Source organism: Bos indicus x Bos taurus, chromosome 19 (genome assembly GCF_003369695.1).
Source record: "Bos indicus x Bos taurus breed Angus x Brahman F1 hybrid chromosome 19, Bos_hybrid_MaternalHap_v2.0, whole genome shotgun sequence".
NCBI classification, from domain to species: Eukaryota; Metazoa; Chordata; class Mammalia; order Artiodactyla; family Bovidae; genus Bos; species Bos indicus x Bos taurus.
Genome location: NC_040094.1, coordinates 13808816 through 13826034, shown reverse-complemented (window position 1 = coordinate 13826034; position 17219 = coordinate 13808816). Strand labels below are relative to the sequence as shown.

Genomic DNA, 17219 nt, shown 5'->3' with positions numbered 1-17219 from the left:
GGGGTAGGAGGGAGCTTAGAATGGTCACCTGCTCTGCATCATCCTCTTGGTGACTCAACCTCATTTACTTTACTTTAAAATACAACCAAACCAGAGTCTGAGTAAATAGAGCATTTGCACATTTATTCCCAGATATCACATCAATAACATCTTTGATCAAATTTCTACTTAAATGACCATAGCTTTTTGGGAAAAATTTCTGCATGCTACTAAATGACAAAAACAAAACCAACAAGGAATTGCCTGTTTATTTTACAATTTTGAAATCTGAAAACAGCTTATATGCAGGCTGGCTTTCAAGTCAAGGGTGTTGAGGTTAGGACATTTATTTTTTTAACAGGGACAGGGGACATTATTAGTATGCTGCAGGCTCTACAGAGGCTAGGAGAAATAATATCACTGGAACACAGAGGCCAGATCTGGATTAAATAAGAAAGGGTACAGAAAAACTCACCTTGAGAGGACAGTCACCAGGGCATTAAAACCCAAAGCCACAATCATTTGCATGTTGATGCCAAGTCATAACACAGAGTTATCAAAACACCATGTGTATGCTGAAGAGCAAATAAGCCCGTGCGCCACAACTATTGAGCCTGTGCTCAAAACCCTGGGAGCTGTGACTACTGAAGCCCTCACGCCCTAACTCCTGTGCTCTGCAACAAGAGAAGCCTCTGCCATAAGCCCGAGCACTGCAACTAGAGAAAAGCCTGAACAGCAATGAAGACACAGCACAGCCAAAATAAATAAATAAACAAAATTATGAATATAAAAAAACACCATGTGTATCATTACCTGTCTCTTGCCTCTTGGTGCCTTTTTATATGACATGGTTAACAAAGGAACAGCAGACTCAAAACAACCTGATTTTCCTAAGACCTGCCCAGACCTCTGTGGTCCTACTGAAGCAAGGAAGAGGCCAACACGAGGAAGGAGGTGGCGTGGGAATCAGGAGGAAGGAGACACTGAGGGGCCTAGGATGCAACAGAAAGAAATTTTCCCTCTGCCATTCTTGGCTGCCACTTAGAAAGCAATTAGGAACCACAGCGGGTGAGGCACACATCGCATGACTGTGAACAACCGTGAGACCACACACAGGGATCACATCCCAGGGTGGAGCCCGGACAAGCACAACAATGAATGTCTCTTTTTGGCAAAGGTCATACTCAGGTCCCTTCACCCTACTTGTTACTCCTCCCTTCCAGAGGTGAAATGGTTCTCTTTGCCCAAGGCAATTTCCCTCCAGCTTTCCTTCCTGAGCTCTCAGTTTAGAACAGCTTTCTTCAGGTGTGACTTTTTCCCTGCGTGAGATGGCTGAGTCAGAGGCTGTCAAATGTTTGTATAAACTATCAAGGTTGGGGTTGATCATGCAATGAAGAGCTTAGCACTGCATCACCCATCATTTCTAAAGAATTTATTTGAAAATGGGGAATTTCAAGGAAAACCCTTTCAGAAAGGGAAATCTGGATTGACCTTGAGTCACTGACTTCTGACACTTTCCCCAGGGAACACTGACATGCTTCAAAAAGAAACATGCTGTATCATGGTGGTTAGAATCAGAGTAGAAAAAGAGGTATGTCGGGAAGGTCATGTACACACTGCTATATTTAAAATGGATAACCAACAAGGACCTATTGTATAGCACAGGGAACTCTGCTCAGTGTTACACGCCAGCCTGGATGGGAGGAGGGTTTGGGGGAGAATGGATGCATGTATATGTATGACTGAGTCCCTTCGCTGTTCACCTGAGACTACTACAACACTCTTAACTGACTATACCTCAATACAAAATAAAAAGTTTAAGGTTTAGGGGAAAAAAGAAAAAGAGGTATGTCAAATATAGTACTGTCTCTTTTCTCACAGCCAGTTAAATATTATCTATATTATCTCTACCAGGGATGCTTTATGGCCAACCACAAATTACAGTAAGTAGGTAAAGAATGTTGACTTTTACTGACTACATTTTCTATACAACACACAGGCTAGACAGCTGGATAGAGACAGGAAGGAATGAGAAAATGGATGAAAAAACATATCTACAGATGACAGTAATTTTTATTTATTAATAAAATTTCCCCTTGGGATCTAGCTCCAGATTCTCTATAATTATTCAAATAGTCTAAATTACTTATTGGCACCCTCTTCCTTTATTTTTCTCTAAGTTGCCTGAAAGCTCATCCTTAGTCCAAAACATAAAGTAATGAAGTAATAGCTTTCATACATTATAAGACTATTAGAAAAAGAGAAGATCTAAGAAGTTATCTAGTTTAATTTTCTATTAATGAATATGAGGTTCAAACAGGGAAAAAATTAAAAGAATAAGAGCAATTGCCTATTTTTTTCCCCTCTTTATCAAATAAAACATTCATGTAGAAATTTTGGAAAGCAGTGAAAAATGTTAAAAGGCAGGAAACCTTATAAAGGCAAACTGTCAAAATATTGGCAGATTTTCTTCAGCCCTTTTTATATATTTTTCAGGATATGCAATTTTATCTTACTTTATAAAAAACTTCACATGATATTATTAGCATCTTTCCATATATGTTGGTGTAAAAACTTCTGGTAATCCTCATTTTCAGTGATTGCATAGTATTTTACCCAATCACTATACCATACTTTATTTAACCACTCCTCTAATGTGAGGAAAATACTAGTTGCTTCTAGTTTAACTACTCTAACAAATGCTATGATGAAATCTTTCAGCAAATCAGAGTATTTCCCTAGAATAAACTCTTAAAAGGGAAATTACTTGAGTAAAAAACATAAAACATATTTTACGGGGCCACATGAATAATCTCAATTTTGAACCAAGATATCTCTTTTGTCTACGTGACTCTCCAAGCACATGCAGAATCCACATGTAGGAAGGTATTAGTCATGTGGCCCCATTCCCCAGAAAGGAAGGATATCTCAACAGCAGCTTGGTTTCCATGGTACCCTAAAAGCATCACTGAAAATGGAAGTGGGGTGAGATTTAACAGGTCACACAGGTCCTTCTTCCTGTAAGTAGGATGTCCTCTAGAATTTTTCAGATTGCACACTGGGCTTCTTAAAAAGGGAAGGAGATTTACAGCCAAATAGTTTTTCATCTTTGACAGGAGTTATCTTGCCACAGTAATGTCCTGTCAGATTCTGTGCTAACAAAGATTTAAGAATCTTTCAGTTGCTAAAATTTTCCCTCTTCAAAGGAAGTGTGGTGGAGGTCACTGAATTAATCTTGCTCCAATGAGCAAAATCTGCCAAAACATCAATTTCTCTGCAGCTTCCTTTCATTTGGCAACTATCCATAAAGAATTCTTGGTTAGTGAGAGCCTGAGGGTGTGTGGGGGCATAGTTAGGGTTCCAAACAGGGAATCTGGTCTGGAATCGGGAGTTCCCCCACTCCTCAACAGCACAGAGAGACAGAAAAGTCCATAGAGAACAGACTGTGGTTGCCAAGGGGATGGGGAAAGGTGGAATGGAGGTTCGAGAATCAGTTCAGTTCAGTCGCTCAGTCGTGTCCAACTCTTTGCGACCCCGTGAATCGCAGCACGCCAGGCCTCCCTGTCCATCACCAACTCCCGGAGTTCACTCAAACTCACGTCCATCGAGTTGGTGATGCCATCCAGCCATCTCATCCTCTGTGGTCCCCTTCTCCTTCTGCCCCCAATCCCTCCCAGCATCAGAGTCTTTTCCAATGAGTCAGTTCTTCTCATGAGGTGGCCAAAGTACTGGAGTTTCAGCTTTAGCATCATTCCTTCCAAAGAACACCCAGGACTGATCTCCCTTAGAATGGACTGGTTGGTTAGCAGATGCCAACTATTTATGACAAGGTCCTACTGCATAGCACAGGGCACTGTAGTCAGTACCGTGATTATAAACCATAATGGGAAAGAATGTATATATGTATAAGTCAATCACTTTGCTGTACACCAGAACACAGCACCGTAAGTCAACTATACTTCAAAAAAAAAAAAAAAAAAGAAAGAGAAAATTTAATTTTAATTACTACCTTATCTAAAGGGAATGTATTAAGAAACAGTGAAAGAAATTTCCATCAAGAGTCATATAAATGCAAAATCCACTACATTTCTTCATGTGACTAAAACATCCCCTTTAATTCTGTTGCTTTTACTTCTCCATCGGATTCTTCCTATCTCTACACACGAGCCATCTAGTCAATCTTCCCTTCAAACATTTTTGCATATGGAGTTAGTGGAGTCAGTATTCTTTTGGAAGTTTTATTTTCAACATTGAAGAACTGCTCTGGCCTGAGAGTGGCAGTGGAGGAATGCTAAGTGTGAAGAACAGGCAAGGAGGTGTACTCTTAGGTGTCCCATTTTGAAACAGTCAATCCTTTCTCTAATTTTTCTGACCACTGTATCTATTAAAGGTGGCAGCTACAGTCCTGGAATGCATTTGAGCTAAGTAATAGTGGTTACCGAATGCTGCAACTTCAATAATAATTAATAAACAGGTAGAGAGATTGGTATGCTTGACATGCCCTGGCCAGAGAATATATCTTCTTACTTATGCCCAAACTTTGGTTTCAAGATTTACTTACTATTAACATTTTCTTTATTTTCTTGGACTCCAAAATCACTACAGATAGTGACTGCAGCCATGAAATTAAAAGACGCTTGCTACTTGGAAAAGCTATGACAAACATAGACAGCATATAAAAGCAGAGACCTTACTTTGCCAACAAAGGTCCATCTAGTCAAAGCTATGGTTTTTCCAAGTAGTCATGTAGGGATGTGAGAGTTGGACTATAAGAAGGCTGAGCGCCGAAGAGTTGATGCTTTTGAACTGTGGTGTTGGAGAAGACTCTTCAGAGTCCCTTGGACTGCAAGGAGATCCACCCAGTCAATCCTAAAGGAAATCAGTTCTGAATATTCACTGGAAGGACTAATGCTGAAGCTGAAGCTCCAGTACTTTGGCCACCTGAGGCGAAGAGCTGAGGCATTAGAAAACACCCTGATGCTGGGAAAAACTGAAGGCAGGAGGAGAAGGGGAGGACAGAGGACGAGATGGTTGGATGGCCTCACTGACTCAGTGGACATAAGTTTGAGCAAGCTTGGGAAGATTGTGAAGGACAGGGAAGCCTGGCATGCTGCAGGCCATGGGGTTGCAAAGAGTTGGCCATGACTGAGTGACTGAACAACAACAACAATACAATTAACTCGTGTTTTGTTTGTGTGTGTAGGGGGGTGGGGGGTGGTGCTCAGTTGTGTCCAACTCTTTTTGACCCCATAAACTGTAGCCCATGAGGCTCCTTTGTCCATGGAATTTTTCCAGGCAAGAATACAGGAGTCGGTTGCCATTTCCCACTCCAGGGGATCTTCCTGACCCCAGAATCGGACCAGAGTCCCTTGCGTCTCCTGCACGGGCGGGCGGATTCTTTACCACTAGTGCCATCTGTGAAGCCCCACAATTATCTCTACAAGTGGGGAAACTGAAATCACATAATCATGCTAATATATCTAAGTGCCACAGAGAATATCAATGAATATTTGTCTGGTAATTATTTAAATTGTCTGAAAATAGAAACAGCATGATACAGTTAAGCTGGGGAAAATTTTACATATATTTTACATATAAAAATGTGTATATTTTTATTTACATATAAAAACTGCCATCTTATGGTGACTTGGAGTACTTACCCTTTCCTGTGATGTTTGATAGCGGAGGTGAAGGGCTGTGGGGTCCCAATCCACAGCAATATAGGCATTTCCAATGAAAGCCCTGTCTTCCCCACAATCAATTTTGCAGCCTCTGCAAAATCTAAAGAGGGGAAAAACAATCTACTGAGGAAAGAATAATTAATGAGTCCAAATTTTATCAAAATTAATTTTCCCTAGGAATTCCCTGGTGGTCCAGTGATTAGGACTTGGTGCTTACACTACCATGTCCCAGGGGTTCCATCTCTGGCCGGGAAACTAAGATCCTGCAAGTCATGGCCAAAAAATAAAAAATTATTTTTCTACTTCTCTACTTTCCTTCTTGGGCATCACAATTCGTCATGGGCTTCTAACTTCAGACTGATAAATGCATGAATATGTGTTAGTAATTATTAGCAGTTCACTGAATCACACTTAACACTTCTCAAATCTTTAGTTTTTCAAGGCATTTGATAACCAATTGTTAATCCACATGAATATGTGAAACTTCACGGTAAATAAATGATAAGGGAAGTGGATATTTGAGATAATTTACCTCTCATGAAATTCTAAATTTAGTTACTTAATGCTTATGGGGCATAACAATGCCTATTTCCTTGTTTGTCAAATGGCACATTAAATACATATAAAAATTTATGAGTGGGTAGGAACCATGACAAAGGCCATGGCTTCACTGCCTATACATCTCAAGTTTGCTAAGGCTATTACAGTTCTCTGAAAGTTGACTTCAGTACACAGGCATTTTCCAAGCTGGAACACTAGTGACTAATCAATCTCTATAACTTTTCTTAAAACCAAAAATAGACTTCCAGTAAGGTCTAGTAAATAGAATATGTTTTACTGAACTCAGAATTGCTAAACTGATTTATAACTAAGGAGCAGAACGTCTAGAATGATAAATGTTGATCATAAACTATGAATCTGATGAGGATTGTAGAGTTAACAAAATCAGCTAAGTCTCAAGAGCAAAACTTAGCTATAGACCTCACAGGGAAGAGATGAATGAAGAACTCCTAAGTTTATTTCAAGCTTCCCATTACTACTTATTACGTCTAAAAACTGGAAAGCTTACGAAAAAGGTATAATATCTGAAGCTGCAATTCTACTAACATTTTTCTTTTCAGAAGGTGACTTTACCTGTACCATGGGCACCAAGCACAGGAGTTCCCATCTTTCTGCACAACTCGTAGAGTGAATGGATACTGATAACCCATACTGTCATCACTGAAACAGAACATAAATCAGAGTGTAAGAAACATTTCTTATCTGGAGTCTCTTTCATCTTCTCTGAAGTAACCCTAAAAAGGGGCATCTGTGAGAGCAGTATGCTCACATTGACAGCTCCATGCTGGTTATCCTAACCCATTAACTTCAGCCCTGCACAGCTGTACTCAGGGCTCCCTGCTTGTAGAGGGGAAACACAGCAGACTGCCAGATGTCTCTGACAGAGTCCATGTGGTCCACGGAAATTTCATAAAATAAGCTAATCATGAGATCGAATGCTAGTTATCTTTCAGCCCTAATTCTATCAAAAGATTTAATTCACATTAAACCAGACTCCTTCTATGACAAGAACACGGATACAACACAGGAAAGTGAAAGGTCACAATGGTTTTAGAGGAGTTGACTGACTATATATTTAGAAGCTTCTTTAATCAGAATCCCTGATGTGGTACATGACAGACATCCCTTTTTCCTTGCCCTAACTATCTAAAGCTATAAGCTATATAACATATTTAGAATAATGTTTTAACTGCAAGATAGCTTTATGAGTTCTCCGACTGTAAAAAAAAAACAAACTATTCATCCTTGCCCCAATAAGAAGCAACACAAAGAATATAACATAAGAGCAATATACTTTATGGATCATTCGGCAATTTGTAGTGGCTATCACATGACTGCTAAAGGTAATGAAACTATGATAAGGACTCATGGTTGTAATGGCAACCATTGTAAGGGCAAGAATGAGTATTACGCCTGTCACAGCAGTTCCCATCTTTCTGTCTAACTCATTGACTGAATGATTATGGATAGCCCATGTTGTCCAGTATCATGTCAGTGATAACCAGGTCAACAGTAAGTAAGGAATGCAAAGAAAGATAAAGAGATAAAACAGCCAGGTAACACTCCGGCAGAGAACTGTACAACAATTCTCTTCTAAAAAATTTCTTTACTTATAATACTTGCCAGAAAGATTTAGGTAAGAGATCAGAGATTATAAGGATTATAAGACTCTGGAACGTCTAGGTGATGAAAGGAAAGTGTAGTGTCTCTCCTACTCAGAAAACCAAAACCAATGGTTGAATTGTAGTGAGTCCTATAAATCACCCAGAATTAACATAAATTCTCCTTTTTCTACATTTGGAAACTGTACATCTAGGAAGATGCCCAGAGACTCACCAATCCTGAGCATGATTACTAGCTTCCTGAGGTGGGAGTGGGCTGGCTAATCGTGACACTTGAATCCAAACCGCATCATACAGGTCTTTCTTCCGGGTATGCACTGTACATGGAACAATCAGAGGCATTCCAAAAAGGCTGGGGCGATTCTTCTGAGATGACAGGAAATACAGTTCTGTTCTCATCTGTAAGTACAAACAAGAGAAGAGTGAGCTGAGAAGAGGCCTCTGATTCCTCTCTTTTGTTCTTCTAGGACTGCCCTGAACAAGCATCACTACCATTTTCAAATCAGTCACTATCACACTTCTCTTTATTTACAGAACTATCTTTTATTAAAATGTGAAGAGAATGGTTATTCAAAGTGGAGACACTGAAGGGGTGCCAATTTCAGAGTTGCCCTCTATCAAACTTGGGTTTTCAGCATTTAATATTTTCAAATTACATAGTTTTCTCTGATAAACATTTCTCACACACAATGAATCATATATAAAAATTTTTTAATCATATTTTAATTATATGATGGAATAAAAGGTAAACTTTTGAGATGTTTGCTCTGAGGATGTTAAAGGAGATTTTTATCACTTCTTAACATGCGAGATACTGCACAGAATTAGCCTGGAAATGGTGACTTAAAACAAAAGTTTAGTATAATAGAAAAGCTGCTGGGAGTTACAGGATTATTAAAAAAAATCTGCTGAGCACTTGGACATTTAATTCTTTAAATTTGAACTTTATGTAGTAGAGAAGCTAAGCCAACAACTTATAAACTCACTAGTTTCTAAGTGGAAGACTCTTATTTCAGATCCCCAAGTATTTTATTTTGCTGTTATTCACTTATTAGCTAAATACATGATTTTAAGACTCCATTTCATGTATTGGTGGTTATATTATTATAAGACCTATAGAAAGGAGACATAGTTCAGAAGAACTATTTTTTAAAAATCAAAAAACTTTGATTAGTTTTTCTCTCCTTAAACTTATACCTTTCTTCCACTCCAACTCTCAGTAGATGACTTATGCTACTAAATAAATGAGATTTAAGCAACTATCTCTTTCCTCTACCCTTCTCAGTGTTATTTTCTTTTCTAAACTCATATGATTTTCTTCCTCTTGGAGGTAACTTCTTCCAGGGCCCTGTGGCCTATACCTCCCATACCTGCTCAGTTCTTCGTGGGATAATGCTCCCAGCTTTACTGTACAGGAATCTTTCTTTGGTTCTATCCTAACAACTTCTTCTTTAATCTGAAAAATCTCACTTGACCTAACTGTGCTAAATTCTTGCCCTATTTCTTCACTTGGTTACTTGGCCAAACTTTTCAGTTTTCATTCTTTTCGATGTCTCTAGTCCATGTAGCCACTTCTTTCTTCCCTTTTTTGAAGTTGACTTCCCTTTAGTAGTTGTGTCAACACAACACTATTCTTTCTCCCTTTATTCTCTGATATTCTTGTTTAGGTTACCTTGCCTTATTCCTCTTCTTTTTCTATCTTGTAGAAGGGAATAGAAGACAAACTATTTTCAAAGTAATTCAATCATGAGATTAAAGTGTCTGAAAGAAGAAGGTGGCAATGAAAATGAAGGAAAATGGTAAATTCAAGTAGTATTTTGAAAGAAGAAATTAAAAGACATGATATACTAGAGTTTCAGAAGAAAAGGGGGAAAAAATCTAAGAACATCTCTAGCCTTGAGCCTTTTACATGGAAGGATGGCATTGCCTTTCACATAATAAGAAAGGGAGTTGACTTGGGACAGATGGTAAAATCGATTTTCAGTTCAGTCGCTCAGTGACGTCCAACTCTTTGCGACCCCATGAATCGCAGCACGCCAGGCCTCCCTGTCCATCACCAACTCCCGGAGTTCACTCAAACTCATGTCCATCGAGTCGGTGCTGCCATCCAGCCATCTCATCCTCTGTCGTCCCCTTCTCCTCCTGCCCTCAATCCCTCCCAGCATCAGCGTCTTTTCCAATGAGTCAACTCTTCGCATGAAGTGGCCAAAGTATTGGAGTTTCAGCTTCAACATCAGTCCTTCCAATAAACATTAGGACTGATCTCCTTTAGGATGGACTGGTTGGATCTCCTTGCAGTCCAAGGGACTCTCAAGAGTCTTCTCCAACACCACAGTTCAAAAACATCAATTCTTCAGCGCTCAGCTTTCTTCACAGTTCAACTCTCACATCGATTTTAGGCACTCCCCAAAGCAGCTATTAGATTATGAAGTAAACTGGAAACAGGGAACTGGTTAAAAGGTAAAAATTTAGAGCACACTTTATGGTCCAATAATTACAAAAAAACCTGTATATAATGCTTTAAGCACTTACCAACCACTTTATATAACATACATGATAGATGAAGGGAGCTGTTTTGTAAGAAAGATTTTTTTAAAATACATCAGAGTTCTTAATATTTAATCTGATAATGCTTTGTTTAAAGACATGGGGAAATGCATGAATCACTCCAATGATCTTAGCTGATGGGACTGTGCTTAAACAAGATTTGAGCTGCACTTAAACAAAATTCTAAGACACAAATATATCCCTTAATTCTCTAGGATGTTTACTCAAACAACCCTGTCTAGAAAATGATCCACAGACCATCATCTACATGGTCAGAAAAATCACTTTAACTTGGGAGTTACTAATTCAAAGGGAAAATGTACATTTCAAAGAATTATCACAAAGTAATTAGCTGTGTAATCACCAATCAGGTCAAGAAGCAATTCGGTCAGCACTCCAAAGCTTTCTTTGAGCTTCCTCCTAGAGGTAACAGTTTTTCTGAATTCTGGTAATTATATCTTTGCTTTTCTTTGTTTTATACCCTATGCATAATAAACAGTAAATTTCATCTTCCCTGTCTTTAACGCTTTATTTATAAATATATTATTTCATTTCTTTTTGTTTCTGATTTCTTTCCTGCGTTATTTTTATGAGATTCTTTTATGTTGGGAATAAGTATAAATTCATTCATTTTCAATGCTGCATAATATTCTATGACTACGACTCAACTGCCTTACCCTTTCTACTACTAATGGACATTTTTAAAAACACAAAATAGAATGGTGGAATTATTTATCTTCAGTTAGAAAACTTAGTTTTCCAAGTAGCTGTATTAATGTGCACTCATCAGCAGTGTATGAGAGCTCTTGTTGATAATATGAGTTACAAACATCTTCTACTCCATGGCTTGACTTTAATTCTTTTAGTGATGTCTTCTGATGAAACTGAAGTTCTTAGTTTTAATGATGCCCAATTTAACAATCCTTCCTCTTATATTTAGTGCTTTCTGTGCCTTACTGAAGAAGTTTTCCCCCTAAACCAAGGTCATGAACATATTCACCTTTGTTTTGCCTTCATATTTAACTCTACAGTCCACCTGCAACTGATTTTTATGTGGTGAGATCTAGGTATGTCAAATTTCATATGGATACCCAATTATCCCAGCACCATTTACTAAGTGAGTTGTCTTTTACAGCTCTGTAATGCTATCTTTGTTATAAATCAAGTGCCCATACATGTGTGAACCTGTTTGGGGGCTATTTTATTTCATTGGTTTATTTGCCTTTTCTCATACCAATAACACAATGTCTCAAATATCATTGCTTAATAAAATCACTCTTAGTGACCCCATGGACTGTAGCTTACCAGGCTCCTCCGTCCGTGGGATTCTCCAGGCAAGAGTACTGGAGTGGGGTGCCATTTCCTTCTCCAGATCTTCCCAACCCAGGGATTGAACCCGGGTCTCCTGCATTGCAGGCAGACGCTTTACCATCTGATCCACCAGGGAAGCTTTAATAAAATCATGATATCTGATAGCTCAATTCCTCATTCTTTGTTCTTCAAGACTGCTTTGGTTATTTTAGTGCTTTGCGCTTCCATATATTAGAATCAGCTTATAAAGTTATACACATACACGCGTAACATACAGAGTTTGCATTTTTATTAGGACTGTGCATTGAATCTATAGATCTGTTTGTGGAGAATTGTTATTTTTGAAATATTGAGTCTTCTAATCCATGAGTGCATGCTCTGTTGCTTCAGTCATGATCAACTCTTTGTGACCCTATGGACTGTAGCCCTCCAGGCTCCTCTGTCCATGGGATTCTCCAGGCAAGACTATTTGAGTGGGTTGCCATCCCATGGACATAGTCTATTCCTTCAAATTGAGTCTTCTTTAATTTCTAGCAATAATATTTTATTGTTTTCTACATAGGTACCTTGTATATTTTTTGTAAAGTTTATTTTCAGGTATTTACAAATTGGAAGAGGCAAGAAGGATTCTCTCCTAAAACCTGTGGAGGGGCACAACCATATTGATGCCTTGATTTCAGACTTCCGGGCTTCAGAACTGTCAAAGAATTAATTTCTATTGTTTTAAGCCACAAGTTTGTGCCAATTTGCTACAGCAGTCCTAGGAAACAACTTGTCTTGCCTAGGAATCTTGTTTCTCCTTCCAAAACAAACAAAACCTTATCTAAGGCAGCCACACTTATATGGTAACGAAGATGTACACGCTGACATGAACATATAGGAGTCACAAACTTTCTAGAGACAACAGTATTCCGATGCACCAGCTGTCTTGTTGCTGCTTAATGTGAGTGAGGAGTATCATTTCCTATGTAGGCTGTCAGATGTGATACTAGATCCTGGCTGTAACCAACACATTGAAAGTGCACACACTGAAGATGTTGCCAAGGCAGAAACTGCTGTTTCATAAATAGCACTGGAAAGACCAGCAGTAATTTGCCTAACATTGAACTAACCATTTTCCGGTGGACTGCAATGATGTAGCCTGTAAAGGAACTGTCGGGAAGAGATGGCATATGACCATTCACCATTCCATTTGTGAAGTTTTTCTCAGTTCCACATGGCACAACAGTGTTTGGCATTCCATTGGGAATGAATATTGGTCGAGGCAGGTCCCCGTTGGCAGTCAGGGTGAACATTCCGTTTGTAGATGGGGAGGAGGAGAAATCTACAAATTCAAAGGTAAGCACAGCATCATATGTTTGTGGTACCTTTATCTTTCCTCTTTTCTCAAACATTGCTGGGACCCAGACCACTGACAGTCTCTTTTAACTTAGGACTGGAAGTAATCATAGGTCAAATAATTCTAGATTAACTGTAAGACTTTCATTTTAGATTTTACTTTCATTACTAATACTTTCGATTAAATGACTAAACAAGAGTAACTGCTAGAAAGAGTAAGTGAAATTTTTACAACAATCTTTATCAGTCCTATGTTATGGCATGAAAATAGTTCTGCTTTTCTTTTTCTTAGTCTCAAAAAATTCATTTCTCCATGTAGTCTCTAGCCAGATATTTTACAAACACTTTATTTTTAAAAACACCTGCAGAGAACTCCCATCTGCTCCCTGCCCCCACACAAGCACAGTCTCCCCCATTAGCACCCTCCCCCACCACAATGAAACATTTGTTAAAACTGATGAAAGACATTGCTTTTTAAATTACAAATGCATTTTCTTAGTTTTTCTAGCCACAGTTCAAATGCTAAACAGTTGGTGTGACTACTGGATACTCTGCTGCTGCTAAGTCGCTTTAGTCATGTCCGACTCTGTGTGACCCCACCGACGGCAGCCCACCAGGCTCCGCCATCCCTGGGATTCTCCAGGCAAGAACACTGGAGTGGGGTGCCATTGCCTTCTCCATTGGATACTCTATTGGATGGCAAAGATTAAAGAAAGTTTTCATCATTGCAGAGGGTTCTATAGGACAGTGATATAAATGATATAAACAAACAAACAAAAAAAGCAATAATAAATCATCCACCAACCCACCATCAGTACTATCTACTGAGCACCTATGAGAGGAGCCCCCTTCTCTCTGAAGCCTTTGATAGCTGGGAAATCTAATTATCAACAATAAAAAGAAGAGACGATGGCCAAGAAGACTAACTGGATGACCATATTAAATTATATGAATGACCATATAAATATCAGAGTATAAACAAACTTCTTTTTTAGACAAATTCACTATTCTGTTTTCTAAAGCACATTTGTTTCATACCACCTGTTGCCATGTTAGTATTAGATAAGAGGGTTAAAAGATCTGAACTCCAGTGGTAGATTTAGCTAAGAACTATCTATCCAACTTAGGTTCTCTGAATTTTAGGTTCCTCATTAATAAAATGAAGAATTTAAGATGTTCAGTACGGTTTCCTACAGGCGCCAACATTCTTTTGCTGTAATTTTTTTTTTCTCTAATATTTTTAGCCTAAACAAAAACCGAAAAAGAATGACAACCCTTAGACTATTATTCAAAGCTAAAATCATGAGAAAGAGCTCTAGTTCTCTCTTACCTGTCTGTATTGGACTAGAAGCTGAAATTGGAGATCCAGGGATGGGAATTTCAAATGCACACAAAAATCCACTCACTGAGAGCCGTACTTTCTGGTTGTCCTGAGGGAAATTCTACAGAAAAAGAAGCAAGAGGAGAAGGGGGAGATGTTTCAGACAAAATGGAGAATCATCTCTGATATATTTGAAGCAAATGTCTTAGATTCTTTTATCAGTAAAGCAAACAAGATGTCTGAATAAATTTTCTAAAATAACTAAAAGATGCAGGTTTGATAAACTGAATGAAAACTAACTTTACTGGAGAAACCGTTATCCTCTTTCATAGGAAGGAAGTATGATGTGTATAACTGACTTAAGTTTTGCCCTTCATTTCAAGAATCTAAACCCCAAATCCCCAGAGATCTCACCTCTGCATTACACATGAAAAAAATGTTAAGGAGGTGGGAACTTGTTTAAAAATCCTGAAGATGAATATAAATAATACCAATGGTAGGAACTCAATTTAGGGCAACTTATTTATTATTGCTTCTTTCTCCAGCTGGTATGGAGGAAGAAGTGATTTGCATCACTTTGTTTTTACCCTCTTAGTGTGTTTAAAGGCCAGGTATATATATTTATAAATAAGTATTAAGAACACACATTCATAAATACACAAAATACTTAAAGAATTCTAGGAACAGTAGTAACACATAAGAGACATAAAACAAAGCAGTGGCGGTCCTTGGGGTAAATTCAGACTGTACTGACATAGCTAGACCACTCCATATAGGGGGCTCTGGGCTTACATGTTTCTCTTCTTTAAAAATATCACCATCATTTTACTCTTTTATTCTGGTGGACAACTCTTTTAGTTTCTTCTGGAATGAAAAGCTTTACAATTTTTTTCCAGTTTTTGTTGTGTTTTATTATCTCCCTTGGTCATTTAACACAATAATTAATTGAGAAAACTGTGATTTTTGAAGGAATCAAGGGTTTCCCAGAGAGAATAGTTAATATCACCTTTATGTTGGAACCATGTACTTCGGCAAGGAGGATTTGTTCTGATTTAAGTCCACAGAGATCACTCAGCTGTTTTTTTAAACCTGTGTACTTTTCATCCATATTCAGTCTTAGTCCATATCGTACAGGGGTAGTACCATCCAGCTTAATAACTAGTAAAGAGAAAAGATTTTTATTAGTAAAATTCAGGTTTCACTGAAAGCTTTATACCTGTGTGTGTGTGAGACTTGCAACTAGTAAACATCTGTCTAGAATTTTTATATGTACACACTACAACAGGTGGTGTTTAAAATAATATTAAGTAAAATCATTATTTTTGTATGTTCACCCAATAAAGAAGTGTGAGTGGCTTTGCAAGATTTTTCAAGAGAGCTTCTGGCACATTTAAAATTAAGAGAACTCAATGAGCACAAAAATGGACGCATGTTCAAGTCTTTCAAACCTCAAATCATGCCTGAAACCAGACTTGTTATCATTACAGAACATTGTAAATCAATTATAGTCCAATAAAATTTTTAAAAAACTATAACATGCTGACTACCAATCTTTATGAGAACTCACTATAAACAAATGACTAAACTTACAAATTCAAGCTGACTGAATACAAGGTAAAAGACAAAGGAATTAAATAATGTTTCAGAACTTTGTGACCTACCTGTTATTTCTAAGTGCATGTAACTGTCCATTGGTAGTGGCAAAGACAAAAAATTGAAAGGGTCAAATCGGACACTTATATGTCCACATGTCTTGCATTTGACTTGGGACCTTAGCTGCCCATGGAACAAATCCACAACAATTGATCTATTTCTCCTTAGATGATTATCCCAGGCCTAGCAAGAAAAAAGATGAGAGAACTTTTTTATCCCCTCCAAATTCAAAACATAAGCTTTTCTCCAAAAATTCAAGGCAATGGTTAAATATATTAGATTTAATGTCAAGATTATAATCCTTAATTTTTCCTTCAAAAATAAGCTTTCTGTCTACAGATTTACAAATCAGGTATATAATTTTAAATATATTGCCTACTGAGAAAGTAAAGAAAACCAGTGATTGAATAGAATGTAATTCTTTTTTTTTCTGGCCACACCATGCAGCGCTCAGATCTTAGTTCCCTAACCAGGGATCCAACCTGGGCCCCCTGCAATGAGAGCATGGACTCTGCCACTGGACTGCCAGGAAATTCCTTAGAATGTGTTTCTTTTTGCTCAATATATAAAATACTAAATTCAGATGAAAAATCCTACTTTCTTTTCTTTCTTTTTACCATGGTAACAATGGTGAGTTCTTTGTCCATTAAAGGCACATAAAATATGCCTATTAGTCACTATACACATTACTTTAGCAATTATGGGGACTCCTAAAGTTCTACTGAATAATTATTCCTACATCCTCTCCCCAAAATGTGTGATGTGGAAAGGAAACGTTTTTCTATGTTCATTAACGATACTTTGTTTTGGGATTATGGCACAAGAAATAAGCAGAGAATTATAAAATTCCTTCATTTTCACAGTAAAATTCTGATCACAGAACAGTTTAGTTAGTGTTTAAGTTGCGCAAAACTTATTTGGGGCCAGAATATTTTATCTGTGCTTACATTAGAAACTCAAAAGTGACAAACCTCTGCAGCTACTTCCCAATCTGGTCTGCCATCACTGTCCTTCAGTTCCACATATGGCTTCTCATGGACTCGGTTGAGATCTTCATGCAGACCATCCAAGAGAAAAGCCAGAAGTTCTTGGGAGTCTTGTTGCTGGAACCCATTAAACCTGGGAGCATATTTTGCTATGGTCCACTACAAATGTAAAAGGAATCCAATTCATTATTTGCTATCCCATAAAATTGAGACTGACCAT

The 17219-nt window shown here is 38.0% G+C and overlaps 1 protein-coding gene across 1 annotated transcript in view; it reads right to left on the bottom strand.

Annotated features, from left to right (window-relative positions):
- USP32 (ubiquitin specific peptidase 32) overlaps positions 1 to 17219 on the bottom strand; it is a 203920-nt gene that overhangs the window by 9052 nt on the left and 177649 nt on the right. The window contains exons 22-29 of the mRNA XM_027518831.1: positions 16985 to 17158; positions 16022 to 16196; positions 15367 to 15518; positions 14370 to 14481; positions 12814 to 13025; positions 8058 to 8242; positions 6795 to 6881; positions 5640 to 5760 (exon numbers count right to left, since the gene is read on the bottom strand). Of these exons, the coding sequence (XP_027374632.1) occupies positions 5640 to 5760; positions 6795 to 6881; positions 8058 to 8242; positions 12814 to 13025; positions 14370 to 14481; positions 15367 to 15518; positions 16022 to 16196; positions 16985 to 17158 (1218 nt within the window). The remainder of the gene's footprint in view (positions 1 to 5639; positions 5761 to 6794; positions 6882 to 8057; positions 8243 to 12813; positions 13026 to 14369; positions 14482 to 15366; positions 15519 to 16021; positions 16197 to 16984; positions 17159 to 17219) is intronic.